Source organism: Patagioenas fasciata, chromosome 1 (assembly GCF_037038585.1).
Source record: "Patagioenas fasciata isolate bPatFas1 chromosome 1, bPatFas1.hap1, whole genome shotgun sequence".
NCBI classification, from domain to species: domain Eukaryota; kingdom Metazoa; phylum Chordata; class Aves; order Columbiformes; family Columbidae; genus Patagioenas; species Patagioenas fasciata.
In genome coordinates this window covers 129,632,086-129,650,104 of record NC_092520.1, presented here as the reverse complement: position 1 = coordinate 129,650,104, position 18,019 = coordinate 129,632,086, and the positions used below count along the sequence as shown (strand labels likewise).

Genomic DNA, 18,019 nt, shown 5'->3' with positions numbered 1-18,019 from the left:
ATGAGCTGACCAAAAAGAAAAAAAATCATTGTTTTGAAGTGTTGTCTTCTCTTATTCTATGCAACAACGAACCATTTCTCATTTGGACTGTGATGTATGATGAAGAGGGGAATTTATATGACAACTGGCAATGACCAGTTCAGTGGTTGGACCGAGAAGAACCTCCAAAGCATTTCCAAAGGCAAACTTGAACCAAAAAAGGTCATGGTCACTGTTTGGTGGTCTCCTGCTGGTCTGATCTGCTGTGGCTTTCTGAATCCCGGTGAAACCATGACATCTGGGAAATATGCTCAGCAAATCAATGAGATGCACTGAAAACTGCAATGCCTACAGCTGGCATTGGTCAACAGAAAGGGCCCAGTTCTCCACACCACCACCCAACTGCATGTTGCACAACCAACACTTCAAAAGTTGAACTGCTTTTTGCTTTATAAAATATAATGGTGCATGGTAAGATGGAACCAATGTTCAGTTTATGTGAATTGCACTTTTTTTTGGTTGCAATAAGCAATGCTACCTTTGAAATCCACAGTAGGGCACAAGCCTTCATCATTCTAACCCTATGCTGTTTGTGGGGACATGTCTATGACAGGCCATTAAAGATGTCAGCTGCTGCCCACCACCTGAGTTACACCCTGCCCATTCATTCTCAGCTTCAGTCAGCTGTCCCAGTATCCCTGTTTTGCCTTGCTGCCTGGAAGTATATAACAAAACAAGTCATGTGCTGTCCTTTTAGTTTAGAAGGGATAAGGTTGCTTTTCCTTATCCTTTACTACTTTACCACAGATTGGCATGGGCCATATGCAAAGAGGGTTAGACTTCTTCTTTGTTCCCTCTTATATTAAAACACTCATCCCCTGCTTTAAAAGCCATCAACATTTAAAGGGAAGTGATCTGAGCTGTTATATAGTAGGCACACAAATAAGACTCAACCCTTTAAGTGCTGGGTTGGAAAAGGCTCCCTGTCTTCAGTTCCAGGAGATTTCTGATCTTTAAAACCAATTAAGATTACTGGACAGATGTATGTTTAGACATTCAGGTTTTCTATGTCTCTGCATCCTATTAGACAGTGAGTGTACCGTAATGTATGCATGTCAACACCATCAGAAAGGGTGGGCTTTTTTTTTTTTCTTCATAAACCACAGCAGGATTTTACTAGGCTTCAAAATTGCAGTGTTGTGTAATCTACTGTTGTGAAGTGCCATATGAAAATAACACCAATAACAGTAATTAGAGATGGCAAATGCCTGATTGATTCTGCCGCACTTTAAATATTTTTTTAAATTGATTTTCAATTTGTTTTCCAATAACTCTTAACACTGTAATTGTAAATATATATATATATATATCTATAAATACAGTAAGTTCCTTTGGTATTTGCTTTCTTGACCCACTTTCAGAGTTGTCATTAATTTAATAACCCAGTCGACTTCAGCTCTCTTTCCCTTTGATACAACAGCTTTGTTTCTTTTACTTTTGTTATGTAACATTAGAAAGGCTTTTCTTGATGTATTTTTTTTTCCTAACTTTGTCTTTCATATGCAAGATTTCTTGCTTGGCTGCCTCCAGCTTCTGCATCCTACTTCTCCAGCTGCATCAGGGGGAGTTCAGGTTGGACATTAGGAAAAAGTTCTTCACTGAGAGGATGGATGGTCGCTGGAACAGGCTCCCCATGGCACCAAGCCTGACAGACTTAAGGAGCATCTGGATGATGCTCTTGGTCATATGGTTTAGTTTTAGGTAGTCCTGTGGGGAGCAGGAGGTTGGACTTAATGATCCTAATGGGTCCCTTCCAATTTGAGATATTCTGCAATTCTGTGATCTCCACTAGATGCCATCTTTTACCATGGTTTTGAGCAGTTTATTAAGAAAGTTTGTTGTCCGAGTTTAAATGTATTCTCTTTTGCATGCAATCCATTGCACCTAAGTTTATTGCTTCATCTCACCATCCTTTTTGCACATTGCTTGATCTTTATACTTCATGGCTTACTACTTTAGCCTACCCCACTGGTGCCTTTATGGTGCTCATGCTCTCACAAGTGTTGAAAAGGGTGGAGAAGCATGCTGACCGTACTTGAGATGTCCAGTCCTGAGAGCTGTCATCTCCAGGTTAATGCAAATTTGAGCCCATTCTCAAGTGGTCCAACCTCACAGTTACCCAGCCTGCTGTATGTATGTGATCACACACTGGATAAGACCAAGTTCCTGATACTCCAGCAAGGCAGAGCTTGAGCACATTACTGACCTAACATCAGCCCAGGCTCTCACTTGTATGCTTAAGCCAGCTCTAGAGCCCACTTACTCTTGCAGTGTAAAGTATGCCATAGAACTTTGAAGTACACTTTCAATTTTTATGTGTGTTAAATTTGCGTTTGTGCTGCACAACACGAGTTGTAGAATCACAGACTGATAGAATGGGTTGGGTTGGGACTTATAATGATCATCTAGTCCAACCCTCAGCAAATGGTGGATGTCAGCATTCATCTTCTTGCTCAATTTCTTGATAGACATGTTAAGAAACAAGAGCTCACCTGTTCCGTACTGCATATAGACTTTGCAGCATACTTGGTGCTTGGTTACTGTGCAGACGGCTAGGCTGTATATCTGAAATAGAGGAAAGACTGGAAATGCCAAGGGTTTCCACTATTTCAGAAGAGCAGCTAAGTCCCTAGGAATTGTGTCTCTCTCACTCACTTAGAATGCCTGTGTTCTTAAGAAGTGATCCAGGCCAATGGCTGTCCTATGCCTTTTGTCCTCTTCCTGTCAGTTATTGCACAATCCTATACTTTTTACTCATGGAGATCCTCTCGGGCTTTACAAGGACCTTAAAGACTCACCCCAAAGTGACTGAGCACTTGACACACAAAGTCTATTCACTTATTCACCCTTGGAGCTCCCTCAGATCATCTGTCTCCCAGAAATATTCTTCCTGAGGGGACCAAGGGGTATTCATTTTTTTGTACCACATCCCTTTTGCGTAGGTGTGATGGCTTCTGGACAGCAGATGATGGAATCTTAAGTCTTCATTTGATGAAGCCCCAATACCTACCCATCACATTTTTGTGACTTTTCCAGAGACAGAAGAAAGGCTAGGAGAGAATTAGTCATCTAGAAGGATTTATAAATGTGTGCTCCAATATGTACTCTCAATAATTTCAGCTCAGTGGGGAGTGGGAACTGTCTGGAGATGAGAGGTGGAAGAGGCAGGAGGGAAGACAAGGAATCAAGAGTCTTTGACTTTGTTTGAGACACTGTCATAGAGAATTTTCACTTCCATGTTCAGAAGGGAGGCAACTTGGAACCAAGATATTCCCTCTGCTTGCGCCCACATCTGGTAGTTGTTTCCTCCTAGTTTTCACGACAGACACACGTCTCAGTCTTCTGCAGCTTCCCACAATTCTTGTTAGACATGGGAGTTATCTGTGCCTACTGTGTCTTTTCCCTTCTCTCTCTAGGAAGGAGGAGTGAGCCTGTAGGTGTATTTGCTTTGGGTCCAATGAGTATACTTCCTCCCTTCTCTCCACACTGAAATGGTTAATACTATGGAAATGCAGAAATTGTGATTACATAGAAATTGGGAATTCTGTTGTATGGTGAAAATGGTTAAGAGAGTTAAAATCCTTCCCAACATGTGGAAATTGGCTTTGCTAGAGGTAAATGAGGAGGGGTAAAAGAGGAGACAGAGGACTAAAACAAAAAAACAAAACAACAAAAAATAAACTTTATTCGAACAGAGTCCACAGAAGTCCCTAAGGGGTCTCTCAAAACACGTCGGGGACACAGTCCCCCTATTTATCCTATTTCCCCCCTCGACCGCAAGCGGTTCCTCCTCCTTTCACCATTGGCTGCAGTACTCAGAGAGTACAATCTTTCCCACAGCTCACTTACAACCCCTGTTAGCTGTTACATATAAATTAGTTTTTCCAGCTAGCTTATACATTAAACATGTTACTACTTCTGCACTGCTCCTGATTAATTGTTACTCTACAGCCAATAGCACAGATTCTCGGTTTCCCGTCATGCTGTATCTTTTTTCCCACCCTTACTGTAGGTGGAGTACGTGCACTGAGCTGCTTCTATGCGGACAAGATGAGTTATTGTTACAGTGCATCAGGGTACGGACTGCAGCGGGGTTAGCGCACAGACAGAGAGCAAGGCCTCTAACCAAGTTAATGCCATTACCAAATAACAACAAACCAATCAAGCATGTGAATCATGACATCACATTTTTGCGAAGATGTCATAGCCATTCCTTACACTGGGACAGCCATGCCCGGTTCTGTGTAAATGCCAGGGAGCACCCATTGTTTTAGGGATCCAGAGGCTAGGATGTTAGCTTTCAAATCCTGTGATAAGAAGGGTGGGAGCTAAGAAGTAAGGGTTGTTTTTTGCTGGATTTAGTTCAAACATAGTGCTGTGGGGTAGTCCTCAGGTAGCATACAAATTACTGAAACTATCCACCTGATTTTTCCCCTCCCACACCATGGTCAGTGTGTCAGTATATTAGTATCAAATCACAGAAGCCACTGGAAAAAAAACTTGAGTATTTTTCCAAGCTGTCTTACTACTTTGCTGCATGATTCCTGGTAAAACGACCAAAACCACTTTGACCTCGTATTTGCCTTTAAATGTAGGGTTTATTCAAACCTGGGGAAACAAAGCTGGAATTCAGACTAAGCCAACAAACAAGCACTAAATTACTGGACAATGTAGTTTTTATCTGATGTTAATCAGCAGCTTTGACTCATAAATCATATGTAAAACAATATGTCTCACAGGAATTTGGGTGAAAAACAGGACCTTCCAGGCATGTACAGAGGATAAGCAATGAGAAAGATACTGTCATTCTTGATGAGGTTGCTGTTTCTGAGCACCCTTGGGCTTGTGACAAATCCAAATCAAGAATGCTGCTTCTCCAGGATTTATCCATTTTTCTGTGTTTGCATGCCAAATATGAATGCATGTGAGGACCAGAGAATGCGGCTGCAGTGTTGGCATGGAATACTGCCAGGGAAAGGGCCAGGCCCACCCTGCAGCAACTCCTTCCTTTGCCATACACATAGTGTTCCAAGTCACTTTTGTGAATCTTAAATGACAGGAACTAGGTGTGACTGAGTGATGCTCTCCACCTTAAAACCTTCTGGTTTGCACAGTCGCAGCCTCACCAGCTCAGCAAAAGACAGTTTTGGTGAAGAGCTAAGCCAAACTTTCAAACTGAGGGAGCCTAAATAGAGCGTGTGTCTTGGTAATCAAGGTCAGTACCCCTCACCTTACTTCATAGGTGGGAAAACAGGTGAAACAAAGCTGCAGAAAAGGGAAATTATTTCCTTGAGATCACACGGCAGTTTGGATCTGGGAACTAATGCATGAATCTCCTGTGCCCAGATCTGCTCTCCTAGGTACTGCGTGACTTAAAGTGCCAGTTATTCCAGGAGAACTGCTTTTCTCCATCATTTCTGCTGACTGTCCTCCCCATCACAGCACCTCCTGATACTAAGCAAGGGCTTAGAGTACCTAAACAGAGATGGAAAAGTACAACTTTGGAATACAATCTTGCAGCAACTGTGTGTAGCTCTGTACATATCCAGTTGGTAATTAACATGTGAACTCCATGTCTGAGTTATGCCATGTGATGTGTTGATAAGTTCTTTTCATTTTCTGGCTATTTTCATGTGGACCACCTCTACCAGGCTAATTTCTAGTAGATTTCTTGGAGCCTCTGGCACTAGCTCTCTCCAAAGAAATTGTTAATGGGAAAGTGAATACTTTTATTTCCCTGTTCTCCTTCAAGATTGATAGCCAGCTAAATATGTGTGCCCAGGTGGCCAAAAACGCCAACAGCATTCTGGTTTGTATCAGGAATAGTGTGGCCAGCAGGACTGGTGGCTGGTGCCACTGTACTCAGCCATGGTGGCGCCCCACCTTAAATACTGTGTTCAGTTTTGTGCCTCTCATCATAAGAAACCATTGAGGTACTAGAGAGAGTGCAGAGGCGGGTGATAAAGCTGGTGAGGGGCCTGAACACAAGTCTGCTGAGGAACGGTTGAGAGAGCTGGGGGGCCTGTTTAGCCTTGAGAGAAGGAGGCTGAGGGGAGACCTTATCACCACCTACAACTACCTGAAAGGAGGTTGTACCATGGAGGGTGTTGGTCACTTCTCCCAAGTAGCAAGTGGTAGGACAAGAGGAAATGGCCTCAAGTTGCACCAGGGGAGATTTAGGTTGGATATTATGAAAAAATTCTTCATGGAAAGCACTGTCAGGTATTGGAACAGGCTGCCCAGGGAAGTGGTGGAGTCATCATCCCTGGAGATGTTTAAGAGGCGTTTAGACGAGGTTCTTCAGGATGTGGTTTAGTGATAGAGTTAGGTTAGGCTATGGTTGGACTCGATGATCCTGAGAGTCTCTTCCAACTGAAATGATTCTGTGGTTCTATGTTTCTATAAGATCTATAGGAGAATTTGTTGAAATAGTTCCTTTCTTTTCCTTCATCATCTTGATAGACTTGTCACTTCTGTTTAAATGACAAATAATGTAATAACAAAACCAAACAAGCAAAGAAAAAAAAATCCCAAATCTCTGAAAAAGTTAATGTCCACAAAGCTACTTTCAGTAAATGATTCCCGTTTGTTTGGAGTTCCTACTAGACAACAAAGAAATGACTCCACAGGGTTGTTACAGCTGTCCTTTATTGCTGAGCCATACTGTAATGGAAGTTGGTCTTCTCTCCACCAGACCAGAGTGACCCAAAGATGAAACAATCTGTCACCTATGAGCTTTTAGTGGGTGGCTTTAGGCCATGGGACTTCACTGGCAGTTTTGTTCCTTGTGAGCTTCTACTTGTTGGAAAGGATACCTGCCCTGTGCTTGTGAGCTCTAAGAAGCAGGATTTGGTCACCCTTACACAGTATGGGAAGGGATGGATGGTGGTTGTTTCCCACGAGGGAATTTTGAAGGTTTTCCCAGTTCCTCAGAAATGCTGCGGAGTGGCTCAAGCCTTCCCCCAAGGCCCTGGTTGAGGCCCATCTTCATTTGGCTTCCCTCTCCCAGCTGCTGCTCAGGGCTGACACTGAAGTACAGGCTGGGGCAGAGCTCAGCCCCTCACTGGGGCTGTACTGTATGGATGCCTATGATGGAACACAGGCAAAAGACCCGGTTGACTTTCTAAAGAGGGGTGGAGGGAGCCAGGATGGGATACAGCTGTTGTCTTCCAATTTAAGGGGAACCTTTGTGCTGTTTGCAATTGGAAAGAATGGTGTCTTTACCTGTTTCCAGGGTGGCTGGGCCAGGCCTGGGGAATTCATTAAAGGGGAAGGAAGTGAGGGGAACCATCTTTCAGAGCAGTCTGCCTGACTGGGTGTGCCGGGGTGCAACACACAGCACCACAAGGACAGGAGGAGAAGCTCCTCTCCCTTTGCCCACATATTCAGGGCAACTTTTTCACAGTTCAAAACCAGGTTGGAGGTGGATCACCAGGCAAGCCCTCTGGGCCAGGCTCTGGCTTGCTGCTGCTAAACCTGCTTGGCGTGTTACGTGCAGAAATTCACCTTCTGCAAGTGAAATCCAGAGGCTGGCACAGAGCTGAGAAAGCGAAGTGGGTGCCCACCACCTTTTTCAGCTTCTGACACAGGCTGTGGGATTCTAGCCTGGCCCTTTGTGTCCTGAAACAGTAAGGATAGAACTTGGGGTTGTTATGATTTGCGTTGCACAGCTCACTAGGCAGCAGAGTCCTTGGCATTGCTCTGCTGCTTTCCTCCACCTCTCCTTGCCAGACTATACCTCTTGCTACTTTTTGCTGACTTACACAAGGCACAGCAGTTTCTCCAAGGAGTATGAGTGCTGCTGTGCTGCTTCTGTGTGGCTGCTTCATTTCACTGCTGTGAAAGCTGCAACAATTACAGTAAAATTCCTTGCAAATTTTTCCTTTACAGCATTTTGCTTGTGGATATATGATACTACATTTCTAATACTTTAAAATAAATAATTGGATTTGATAGTTTCTGGATGCTCGATTTGTTTCCCAATAAAGGTATTAGAAAACTCTGCTGTTGAATTCAGCAAAGAGCTTAGGACATAGATAACAAATGAAGTTAATCAAAGTTTTATGTTTGATTATTGTCCCGTCTGTGTTGCATGAGCACGTTCCCACCACCTCATGTACAGTTCATGGAAGAGGGAGAGGCATAGAGAATTCAGCAGAGAAAAATTACATAGCAATTAACAAGACTCTAAATGATAACTGAAAGTGAATTACATCTTGTTTAGGGTGCTTTTGTGGTGGTTTTGATTGGATGCAGAGCCACAGAGAAATTTCTGTGCAACACAACAGCTTTGTGCATCTGGGCCTTTCTGGTGGCCTTTGTTTAATACACAGAGAATTATACTGCACTCTAAGACAGGTGCTGTGCCATATACCTGAGCACATAGTCTGTATGTCAAAGAGTCTCAGTAAAGTAATAACCAAAGAAGAACTGCAGATATAATTCCTGCCCTCTGGGCGTGCAGAAGAGCAACAACATTTATTCTTAAAAAGTTGGCTGTAGTGGCCACATAACAACAGATTCTTTCCAGGTGTTCAGGGAAAGCTGTGTTTGGCATGTGGCAGAATGCAAACCCCCCTCTCTCCCCCCGCCTCCTTCAGTATGGAGGGAGTAGGCACATCTCCCTGTCTCTGCTACTTGAGGCTAACAGCTTCTTTTGTTTGGCCCAGAGCACCCTGGCCAGGGCCATTAGGAGCAGGGATTGCCAAGGCGCCAGTGAGCCGCTGGGCACCTGTGACCAGTGTGGGGGATGTTTGGAGGCTTCAGGGGTGCCCCACACACGGTGTGGGGGTGCAGAGAAGCTTCTAGAATGCCTACAGTCAGGTCTGATCAGCCAATATAAAAACGGGACTCTCTCGTCGAGACTGGGCCCATTGTCGCCGGTCTCTCAGAGCACGAGGAAGATACTGCCGCCGAGAGCCCCCTTCCCCGGGATGGAGACCCCACTTGCCTTGCCGCCACGTGTGTGAGTAAAACCCCTCGCAGGATTGCGAGTATATTTATCCTTTCCGTGCACATATGCACATGTAACTTCCCATGCTTAATACAAGCACATATAAAATTATTTCCTCGCACAATCGCGAGTGTAACTTTATTCCGTGCACATTTGCACGCGTACTTTAAATTATTATCCTTGCACAATCGCAAGTGTAACTTTATTCCCTCGCACAATTGCGAGTGTATTATAAATTTATCCTCGCACAATCGCGAGTGTATTTTCCTCCCGTGCTTCCACATAAGCACGTGTAGTATTCCGTGCACATTCGCACATGTAAGTAAATTAACCCTCGCAGAATTGCGAGTGTATTATAAATTTACCCTCGCGGAATTGCGAGCGTACGCTTTACCTTTATCTCTTTAAGAATAATCCTGCACCGTGTTCAGGCAAGTGTGTACTCCTCTGGGACTCGGGGATGGTTCCGACATTGTTTTGGGTGAAGCCACGTGCATGCACTCTGTGGACGACCTGTTGTACCAGTTGCTGTCCCTTAATAATTTTCCTCAACTGATACCCGAACCTATATTTAAGTCACTTTTGGAGTGCTAAAACCCTGTTTCTCACTGGTTTAATAAAAGTTGTTTTGGACCCTGTTGTCCCTTAAATTAGCCTCGGGGTGCCTCCGTGACAGGCAGAACCAGGAGAAAGTGTAAACAAAGCAAATGAGAGTAATTCAACATGTCTTTATCCACAGTGATGTGTAAGAGTTATGCAGAAACAGCAGAGACAAGAGGGCATTGAACAGTATAATCTCTTTGCCCTGTCGATTCCAACTAGTGGTAATGTCAGAACTATGTGTTAGGGCCATGATTCAACTTCCCGTCACTCCATTTTTGTCTAGCTATAACTCTGCCTTTCCATCTAGCCCATCTGGCCAGGCTATCATTTCTTCAGTTCTCAACAGTGGAAGAAGGTGGGAGAAGACACAGGGAAATCTTCTGGTTTTGCCTAGTTGATAATGACTATGGTGGGGTAAATGGAGAAAGTTTCTGTTATAGGAGATATGCCAATTCCTACAGCATTTGCACTTTAAACCTGCAGTTTAAAAAATATGAAAATTCTTCTGATTTTTTAGTTTCTGCAATGTATTTTGATTTTCAAGCTGCTGTTCAAAGTCAGAGGTCTAGAAACTTCCTTTTGACTTCTTCTTTCTCTCTCTTTTATTAATTTTTTTTTTTTTTAAATGAGTGCTGTGATTCTTACAGATTTGCTTGGCTGCAAAAACTGAGGTCTTAAAAGGAAAATAATGAGGTACTGATGGATTTTTTTTTAAATGAGAGAACTGACAACATGATGTACTAAGATGAGGGGGGAAGAAGGGGCAGGGATGAACAAAGGATTCTGGGATGGGGGCTATATTGGACGTCTCCTGGTCCTTCAGGCACCAGGCCAACCTCGACCTCAATGCTGAGTTTCTCCTGTGTGATGTGTTGGAGCGGGATTGAGTGACAGGGGACATACCCTGCATCTTGCTGGTGCATGGTGTACTAGCCTTCTTGATCTGCCTGGACAGCTTGTGCCCCGGTCTCTTAGCTGCAGCATACTATGGCCAAGGCTGCGTTGTGGTGGCAACCCATGAGAGCCAGCTGTTCCCCCCAAAGCTGGTCAAATTCCTGCTCAATGCTATCCACTGGCTGGATGCTGAGAGAAAGGGGCTAGTAGGTATGAATGCTGGCCTGAAGAAACTGTGTAGCTTTCTCTCGCAGAAGGAGGTGTAGTTGCAGCTGTTGGAGCTGTCAGGCAGCTTCAGCGTGTACTGCTGCTCTTCTTGCAGCAACAAGGAGGGGGAGAGGATTCACACTTTCGTGGCAGAGGGAGGTGGCCTGCTGATTGGAGGCCAGGCCTGGTACTGGGCTTCCCAGAACCATGTTGAAGCTGCTGTGACAAATTATCCTGGCAACAAAATCCTGAATCACTTTGGGCTGAGCATCGTGGGGCAGAGTGTCCAGGCAGCTAAGCACCCAGCCATGAGGTCTGGGGAGCACTATCACTTTTGCAAGGTGCTCACTCTTTTCAACAGACACGTAGAAAAGCATGAGGAGCTCAAGGCTCCCTTGAAGAACTGGCTGCAAAGGCTAGCACAAGACTGCACTACCTTTCTGCACATCCCAGTCCACAAGTGTCCTGCTTATGCTTTGCTTCACCGCATCCTGACTAAAGTGCTTCAGAGAAGTGGGATCCCACATGTCAGCAGGCACTGCCCTGTCAAGAAAAACTCTAAAGAGGCAGTCCTTCTCTGCATAGCGACTGAGCTGTCGCTCACCATGACAGACAATGCACCGAGCTGTCGCTCGCCATGACGGACAGTGCAGCCCCACTGCAGCAATCTGCTGCTGGGGTCTGTGCTGTCCTTATCACTGTGGAAACTGATGGCACAAACCCAGGTGAGGAGTGTATCTCCCTTCCTCTTGACACATCCTGTTGGTGGTATCAGTGGGATGTGTGTCCTCAGTGTGCATGCGCCTGTGTGTGTCTGAACATGGGCACATGTGCAATTTCACTGTGCGTTTGTGAGGAGGCTGACCTCTGTGTAGTGGCAGACAGGCTCCTTTTATGGTCAGCCCTGATTTTAGCACTCTGAAACACTTTGTGAAGGTCCTGCTGCTTCGCTGTTGGTGCACAGACATCTGTGGAGAAGAACCACCTAGCAGAGATGCCTCAAGGTACTTGTGCAGTGCCATGGCTTTGGCAAGAAAGCTCCCTGCGAAGCCCTGGGCTCTACACTGCAGATTATTGTTGCCATAGTTCTGTTCTGATACAGCTGTCTATGGGGCCATCCTATGAAGAAGTAGGAGTTAGGAACAAAAAGTTTATTTTTTATCTAGATAATTTCACCCTGAGTTGTAGCACAGTCTCACAACTTGTTTTGTCAGCACAGTTGATGGAGGGAAGGTCTTGTTTTGAGGGGAAAACAAGAGGCTGGAAGCATTGTGAGAACTTTTTGGTCTGACACCACCACTGAAGCCAAGGTATTTGGTAATTATACCCTGAACGATTTGTCTAAAGGTTAGGCCTTGTAGCTATACAACCTTGCTGAGATTCCTGCTTGTAGGTGATATGTTTAAACTCTAGGTTAAATTCCATTACTAAGGTATTATCCCCTGGACAGATTAATCTTGGGTTTTTTTGTATTAAAATATGATTGAGAGGAACTGTTTCCAAATGGTTCTAATGAGATAAGGGAGACTGTTCTGGAGTGGCAATGTCTGAGTGCAGAGGATACGCAGAGAGAAAACTTGTGGAATAACTGCTCATTGATTTTAACATTAATGAGTCAGGACGAAAGGGGAAAATTGTTAGGATTGGCTGGACTGAATGCATTGGATCGAACACAGTATTTTGTTTGACCGGAAATATTCAGAATTTGTGTCATTTCACATAAACAAGGAAGAAAGAAACACTAGCGAACCCTGAACACCATTTCAAAACTACCTTGGGTACAAATTCAGCGAAACTTGAGATGAATTGGTGAAACACTGTGATATGGTCTAGTTTTCCTTTTTCCTTGGATTAGGTTTTGCTTGACAAAACTGGTCATGTGTTCTTGGAGGACAGGAAGGGTTGTAAGCTGGGTGCTTTATGACAGTTCAGCTCTTTTTAGGACTTTCCCTGTTCATTTTGAAATATGCTTGAGTAAACTTTATGTCAGGGAGTGGATTTTGCCTGATCAGTACAATGGAGATGGATCAGTTTTTGCACTGTGTATCATGTTTACAGAGATCTAGGCAGAGAAGACTTGCATTTCCATGGCAACAATGTCAAGAAACATGCTGAATTGTAGTGGTGTGGTGGGGTACCCATCTTATGATTACATCTTGCATAGGATAGTCCTTTTAGGCTTTCTTATAATTTCAGTGAGCTAGAAATAGAAATTTCTGTGGGCTCTGGCTTTTACTGGACCAGTCAGTAAGGAAAACAGTGATGTCACTGTCAGTCTGTTGTTTGACCCTTACAACTTCAACTGTGTTTAATATCACCACAGTGTGCACCTCTTATGAGGGCTTTAGGGTAAAACAATCTGAGTGGAGGAGCTATTGGTTGGTTTGTTTGTTTTTGTTGTTTTGTTTTGGTTTTGTTTGTTTGGGTTTTTTGTTGTTGTGTTGTTTTTTTTCTTATTATTTATAAAAGATATTAGTAAACACATTTAAGCTTGGCATTTCCAGAAGTTCAAATGTGGGTGGGCTTGCTTGCTAATGGTGTGATGATCTTGCTCATGCTGCTGTCCTATTGCTTTAAAACTGTACTTCTGGCAATTTGCATAAAACATGAGATGGTTCTCTGAGTGTAGAACAAGGGAAAGGAAAATGATTGAAGGTTCTTCTATTGCAACTTGAATTCTCTAGAACCCATAACGTCAGGTCAAAGAAGCGCTTGACTGTTTAGGATTGTGTTCTCTTACCTTTTAGGTAAGACAGCCTGGAGAAGTACAAGACTCTACCTCCCTGAAGAGCACGCAGCAGTTATAACATTCCCTTTGCCTGGTGGTCGTTGCTGATCTGAAGATAAGCTGGCTCTAGTCTGGCTTCTACTTACACTGACGTATTATTTGTCAGGTGGGCACTCAAAAATAGCACGCGATGGATTTTCTCTATTGGTTTTCCTGTCTTTTCAGTCCTTTCCTACTGCTGCCACCCTGTGGCACTTTCAATGCATTGTCATAATTTATCACCTTGTTTCCCACTCTGTTCTGTTGCATTCTTCTTATTTCTGTGTGCTGGCGGGATAATCGAATGGGGCTGCTGCGTGAAGGCAGCTCTATGTGTTTTGTTATTGTGCAAAGAGAACTGATCAAGGTGATTTTCAGGCCCAAGATAAGTACTTGGGCTCTTCTCTGCACCAAACTTAGTTCTGTCTCTCCAGATCACTCATAACATACTTTCACAGTGCTGTCACTATTGCTTATGTAAATGTATCGAGATCAGATATAAAGTAGTTACTTGAGATCCCGTTCTCTGCAAAGTAAGAGCAGATAAATGCTTACCTGCATGGATATTTTTTGCAGTGAGATCTCTGCAGCTGAAATGCAAAGTTAACTCAGGTGTTTTTGTGTGACCCTGCAGCCACATGCTGTTTTTTCTTTACCAAGGGTGTCACATGGATGACCTCTCTCACTCCAAGGAGCTGAAATGGGCCCCAGGGGTAACACACACCTGTGATATTGCCTGCCAGAAACAGTCTAGTTCCTGCTTCTTGTGTGACCTCATTTACATCATAGTACCAGCAAGGAGCATCCTGGGGAAAGTGCTCATCATGGTAGAAGGGGCAGTCAGAACTCCTTTCTTCAAGCTTTGTAGGTTTGTTTACCTCAGTGCCTTTCTTCTTGGTGCTGCTCACAGATGCTGCTATCCATGTGACTGAAAGAAAAGATGGTCCCATGCTTAGGAATATTTTAGAAATGCCTGGGTCTAGGAATACCCAGATGTAGTATACTTGCTTTGCTGTACTCTGGGATTCTGAGTAAGTCACTTAGTCTCTGTGCCTGCTAGGTGGCAGGAGGTAGGTAAAGGAATTGTCACAAAATTGGCAAGATTTTTCTAAACCAATATTTCTTGGAGGTTGGAGTTGCCATTTTGGATAGAAATGGTTGTGTTGGATGGAGACAGGCTGACCTGTGCCGCAACAAAGCTTGCCTTGCACTCTGCCTGTTTTACTGTGCCCCCATGTGGTGATCTCTAGTCGCTACAGTAAATCTCTGTTAAATTTCCTTTGTTTCTGGCAGTGTGTCTCCTATTCCTGTATGCAATTTCTTTCTGTTCTTCTGTCAAACTAAACAAAACCAGGGCTGTTATATAAAACAGCAGATCTCTGCTAGAGAAGAAGAAATGAGATCAAGAGATGCTGGAGAACCCTGATGCTTCTTGTTCTCAGATGGAAAATGGGGATCTGTTCTTGCTATGCTACTACTCAGCTATATGCCAGTCCTTTTCTGCCTGTTTTCCATCCATTAAAGAGCCCTGAGGAGACTTCCCAAACATAGGATGATTAAGTAGTTAACAGCCACCATCCCCAGTCAGCTTGACTTCTAAGAGCGTGCTCAAAAGTCAGACCTGTGCTGAACTGATTTTCTGAGGTGTTGGTGTAGGGGAGACCTGTGGAAGCCGGTGGAAGGACTGTATCCAGCACTACTCTGCTCCCTGGGCAGAACTGGATGTTGAGAACCTCATCCTGACAGTGCCATCTGACAGCATCCTCTACATGGAGAACCCTCAGCCGCTGCTGACCCTGTGGAATGAGATAATGATGGCAATAATCATATTGACAGCCATACCAACAAAATTCCCAAGGCCAGAGAGGATTTTAAGAAATGTCCACATCTCATATGGTACATACATTGCCATATGGCCTTCTTAAGTGCTAAGAGACAGCTGGCCTCTAGCAGCAATGTGTTTTCCATTAAGGTTATTTTGCTAAAACCATACTGGGAACATATGTAAACAAACAACTGTGACCCTTGCATAGTTGTGAGCTACTCCATCAGGATGGAAACACAGTAAGGCAAGGCTTAAAAAATATATTGACCCTTTCAGATGAGGCATCTCAAAACTGGTATATCACTCAGCTATTCTTCTGCCTGCAGCAGAGCTGCTTACTGCAGTGGCTTTGACTTATATGTAGTTACTCATTCTCCCTCCTGAATGTGCTGCAGAATCAGTACAGCTGGCATACAGCAACCTGATTCCTACTTTTTTCCTGCCTCAGCGACAGGGCTGCTTCACACGTTCAGTGACGAATGTTAAACCCTGTGTGTGTCTACCTGATGGAGATGGGGTCCTCAAAGGTTATTGTGGGCAAAGCTTAGCCTGAAAAGATGTGTGCCTGAGGTGATGTCAAGGGAGAAGTAGAACCAGTGTCACTGTCAAAGCGCATGAGTGTGTAGTTTTGCAGCTGATGCTCCCCAACCCCAGCTTTTCCAGTTGTGAACTGAGTGATCTAGAGTCAAATTATATGGTTAATATGGAACTTTGGAATAAAATTTTGTTTGATTATTTCTCAAAATACACTGGTTAAATTTGTCATCCCACAATGAGGCAAGGGCTTGGCATGAACCCTGATGTTCTGTAACTCTTTGCTAAGGCACATGGAAACATTTGTTGCACATCGTCAGAGTGTTAGGTTCTGCTATCCTGAGCAAATGACAGTTAAAAAGATCATAGTCTGCAGACATAAAATTCCCTTCTGTTTTGGGTGGACTAAATGGTTTCACTCACATTTCTGGACCTGAACATTTTGGTGCCAGTGGCTGCTAAATGCAGGTATCTCTCATTAAAAAAGAGGGAGCTCAAGATCTTAGATAGTTCCTGCAGGAAGGGGGTTGCCATTCATGTTCTCCAACTTAGGTAGTCTACAAGCTTACCGTTCAGTCAAAGCAAGCTGTGTAGGCTCCATATGTAGCAAGTGTAAAGGGCTACAATAGGTGACTTTTGTATGAAGTTTTGGCAATCTTCAAGAAGGACAAATTAGGAATGAAGACACAAAGGAGACATAAGTTAAATCCCTTGCAGTGCAAGATTTATGCCTAGCATGATGCTGGGAAGTTGTTTATAGAATAGTTATCCTGTGATGTTAAGAACAGGCTTAAGCATGACAAGTTTTACCACCCTTAAGCATGACAAACTGTGACTTCTGTGTCTCATCCACATTGCTGACTACTGGAGTGCAGACCTGCGGTATCCACACTCTACGAAAGGAAGACTCAAGCTCTGCCAGGGTGCCGAATCATATTATTGCATGATTGGGTTGGTCAACTGTGCTCAGTTTGTGAGAGTTCAGGTGTATTTTGGTCAATGGTGAGACTTTTTTCCTCATCCTGAAATCTCAGGCTCAGTCCAACCATTAGTATATGCTTATGTATAAAAAGGGAAAGCTAGCAAAACTCCTTAACTGATAGTTCAGTACTACCTTTACACTGCTTATTTGATTATTTTTTAGGGTGAAACTTGTAGTATTTCCTTATCTCACAAAGGGAAAAAAATGTCATTCATGGTAATACAGTGTGGTTTGTGCGATGGAGGGAAGGCACTAGAGAAAAGAAAAAAAGACAGTCATTTATGTCTAAAAGGCACTGCGGTGAGTACTTACAATGTATGTTGGTACCTGTCTTTCCTGCAGGCTGGATGCGCACTGGCTACCGCATCATGGACCATCTAGATTTGGTGAAGGAGGTGTTAGACATGAAACACATGCAAACTACTGGTCTTTGGGGTCCTGTCCATGACCTGGGACACAATCAACAGCAGCAAGCATGGGAGTTTCCCCCTCATACCACAGAGGCCACCTGCAACCTGTGTCTGTCTGTGTCCATGAGAAAGTGCTGGGGATTCCCAGGCATCAGGCCCATCAAGCACTTAGGTCAAAGTGTCGAGAGGAAAGGATAAGACAGTATCTGAAGAAAGGCACTCAGCTAAAGGACTGGAAGATGTGGACTGCTCTGGAGACATACCTGCAGGTAACTGGGAAAAGCGGGTGTATTCTTAGTGTAGTCAGTGAAGCCTGTGTCAGAAGGATATCTGCAGCCTGGTGACTGTAACATGCCTTGTGTTTGTTTATAGTCTGGGTTCATCTTGAGTCAAGAAAGCACCTGAGGGGTGTCTTAATGCTGATGTCTCCTGAAAGCCTGCTTTTGCCAGACTTGGGCTTAGCTACTCAGGGAGAGAGCTTAATGCAATATACTAATCTTTCTCCTTAGGAGAGAAACAGCAACTGCTTCTTGTTAGACAGCATGGGAAAATGGTGATCAAACTTGGGCACAGCTCGTTAACCTGTTGCAGTTTTCCTGCAGGATGTTGGACTATTTGTCAAAAAAACCCTTGGCATTGTAAAGTGTCTAGAAGAACCAGGCTTCTAGCAGTATCCTGGAGAGTTACATCACTAGGCTTCTCTTTGCAAAACATAGCAAAGAGTGGAGTGTTCATATCAGCTGATGCACTGAGTGGAGCCAGTGTAGTACATCAAGTGGCAAAGGGACGGGTTCAGTTTATCCTC

General features: G+C 44.0%; 1 protein-coding gene across 1 annotated transcript; it reads left to right on the top strand.

Moving 5' to 3' along the window:
* Nucleotides 1–6,750: 6,750 nt before the first annotated feature.
* On the top strand, nt 6,751–17,619 carry LOC136103935 (TRPM8 channel-associated factor 2). Its single transcript, XM_065842490.2, is given in 11 exon segments — nt 6,751–6,953; nt 6,955–7,316; nt 7,538–7,592; nt 10,419–11,282; nt 11,315–11,421; nt 13,444–13,521; nt 14,067–14,327; nt 15,120–15,359; nt 17,147–17,320; nt 17,323–17,483; nt 17,587–17,619. Coding segments are annotated over 11 exon segments (2,538 nt in total).
* The last annotated feature ends 400 nt before the right edge of the window (nt 17,620–18,019 follow it).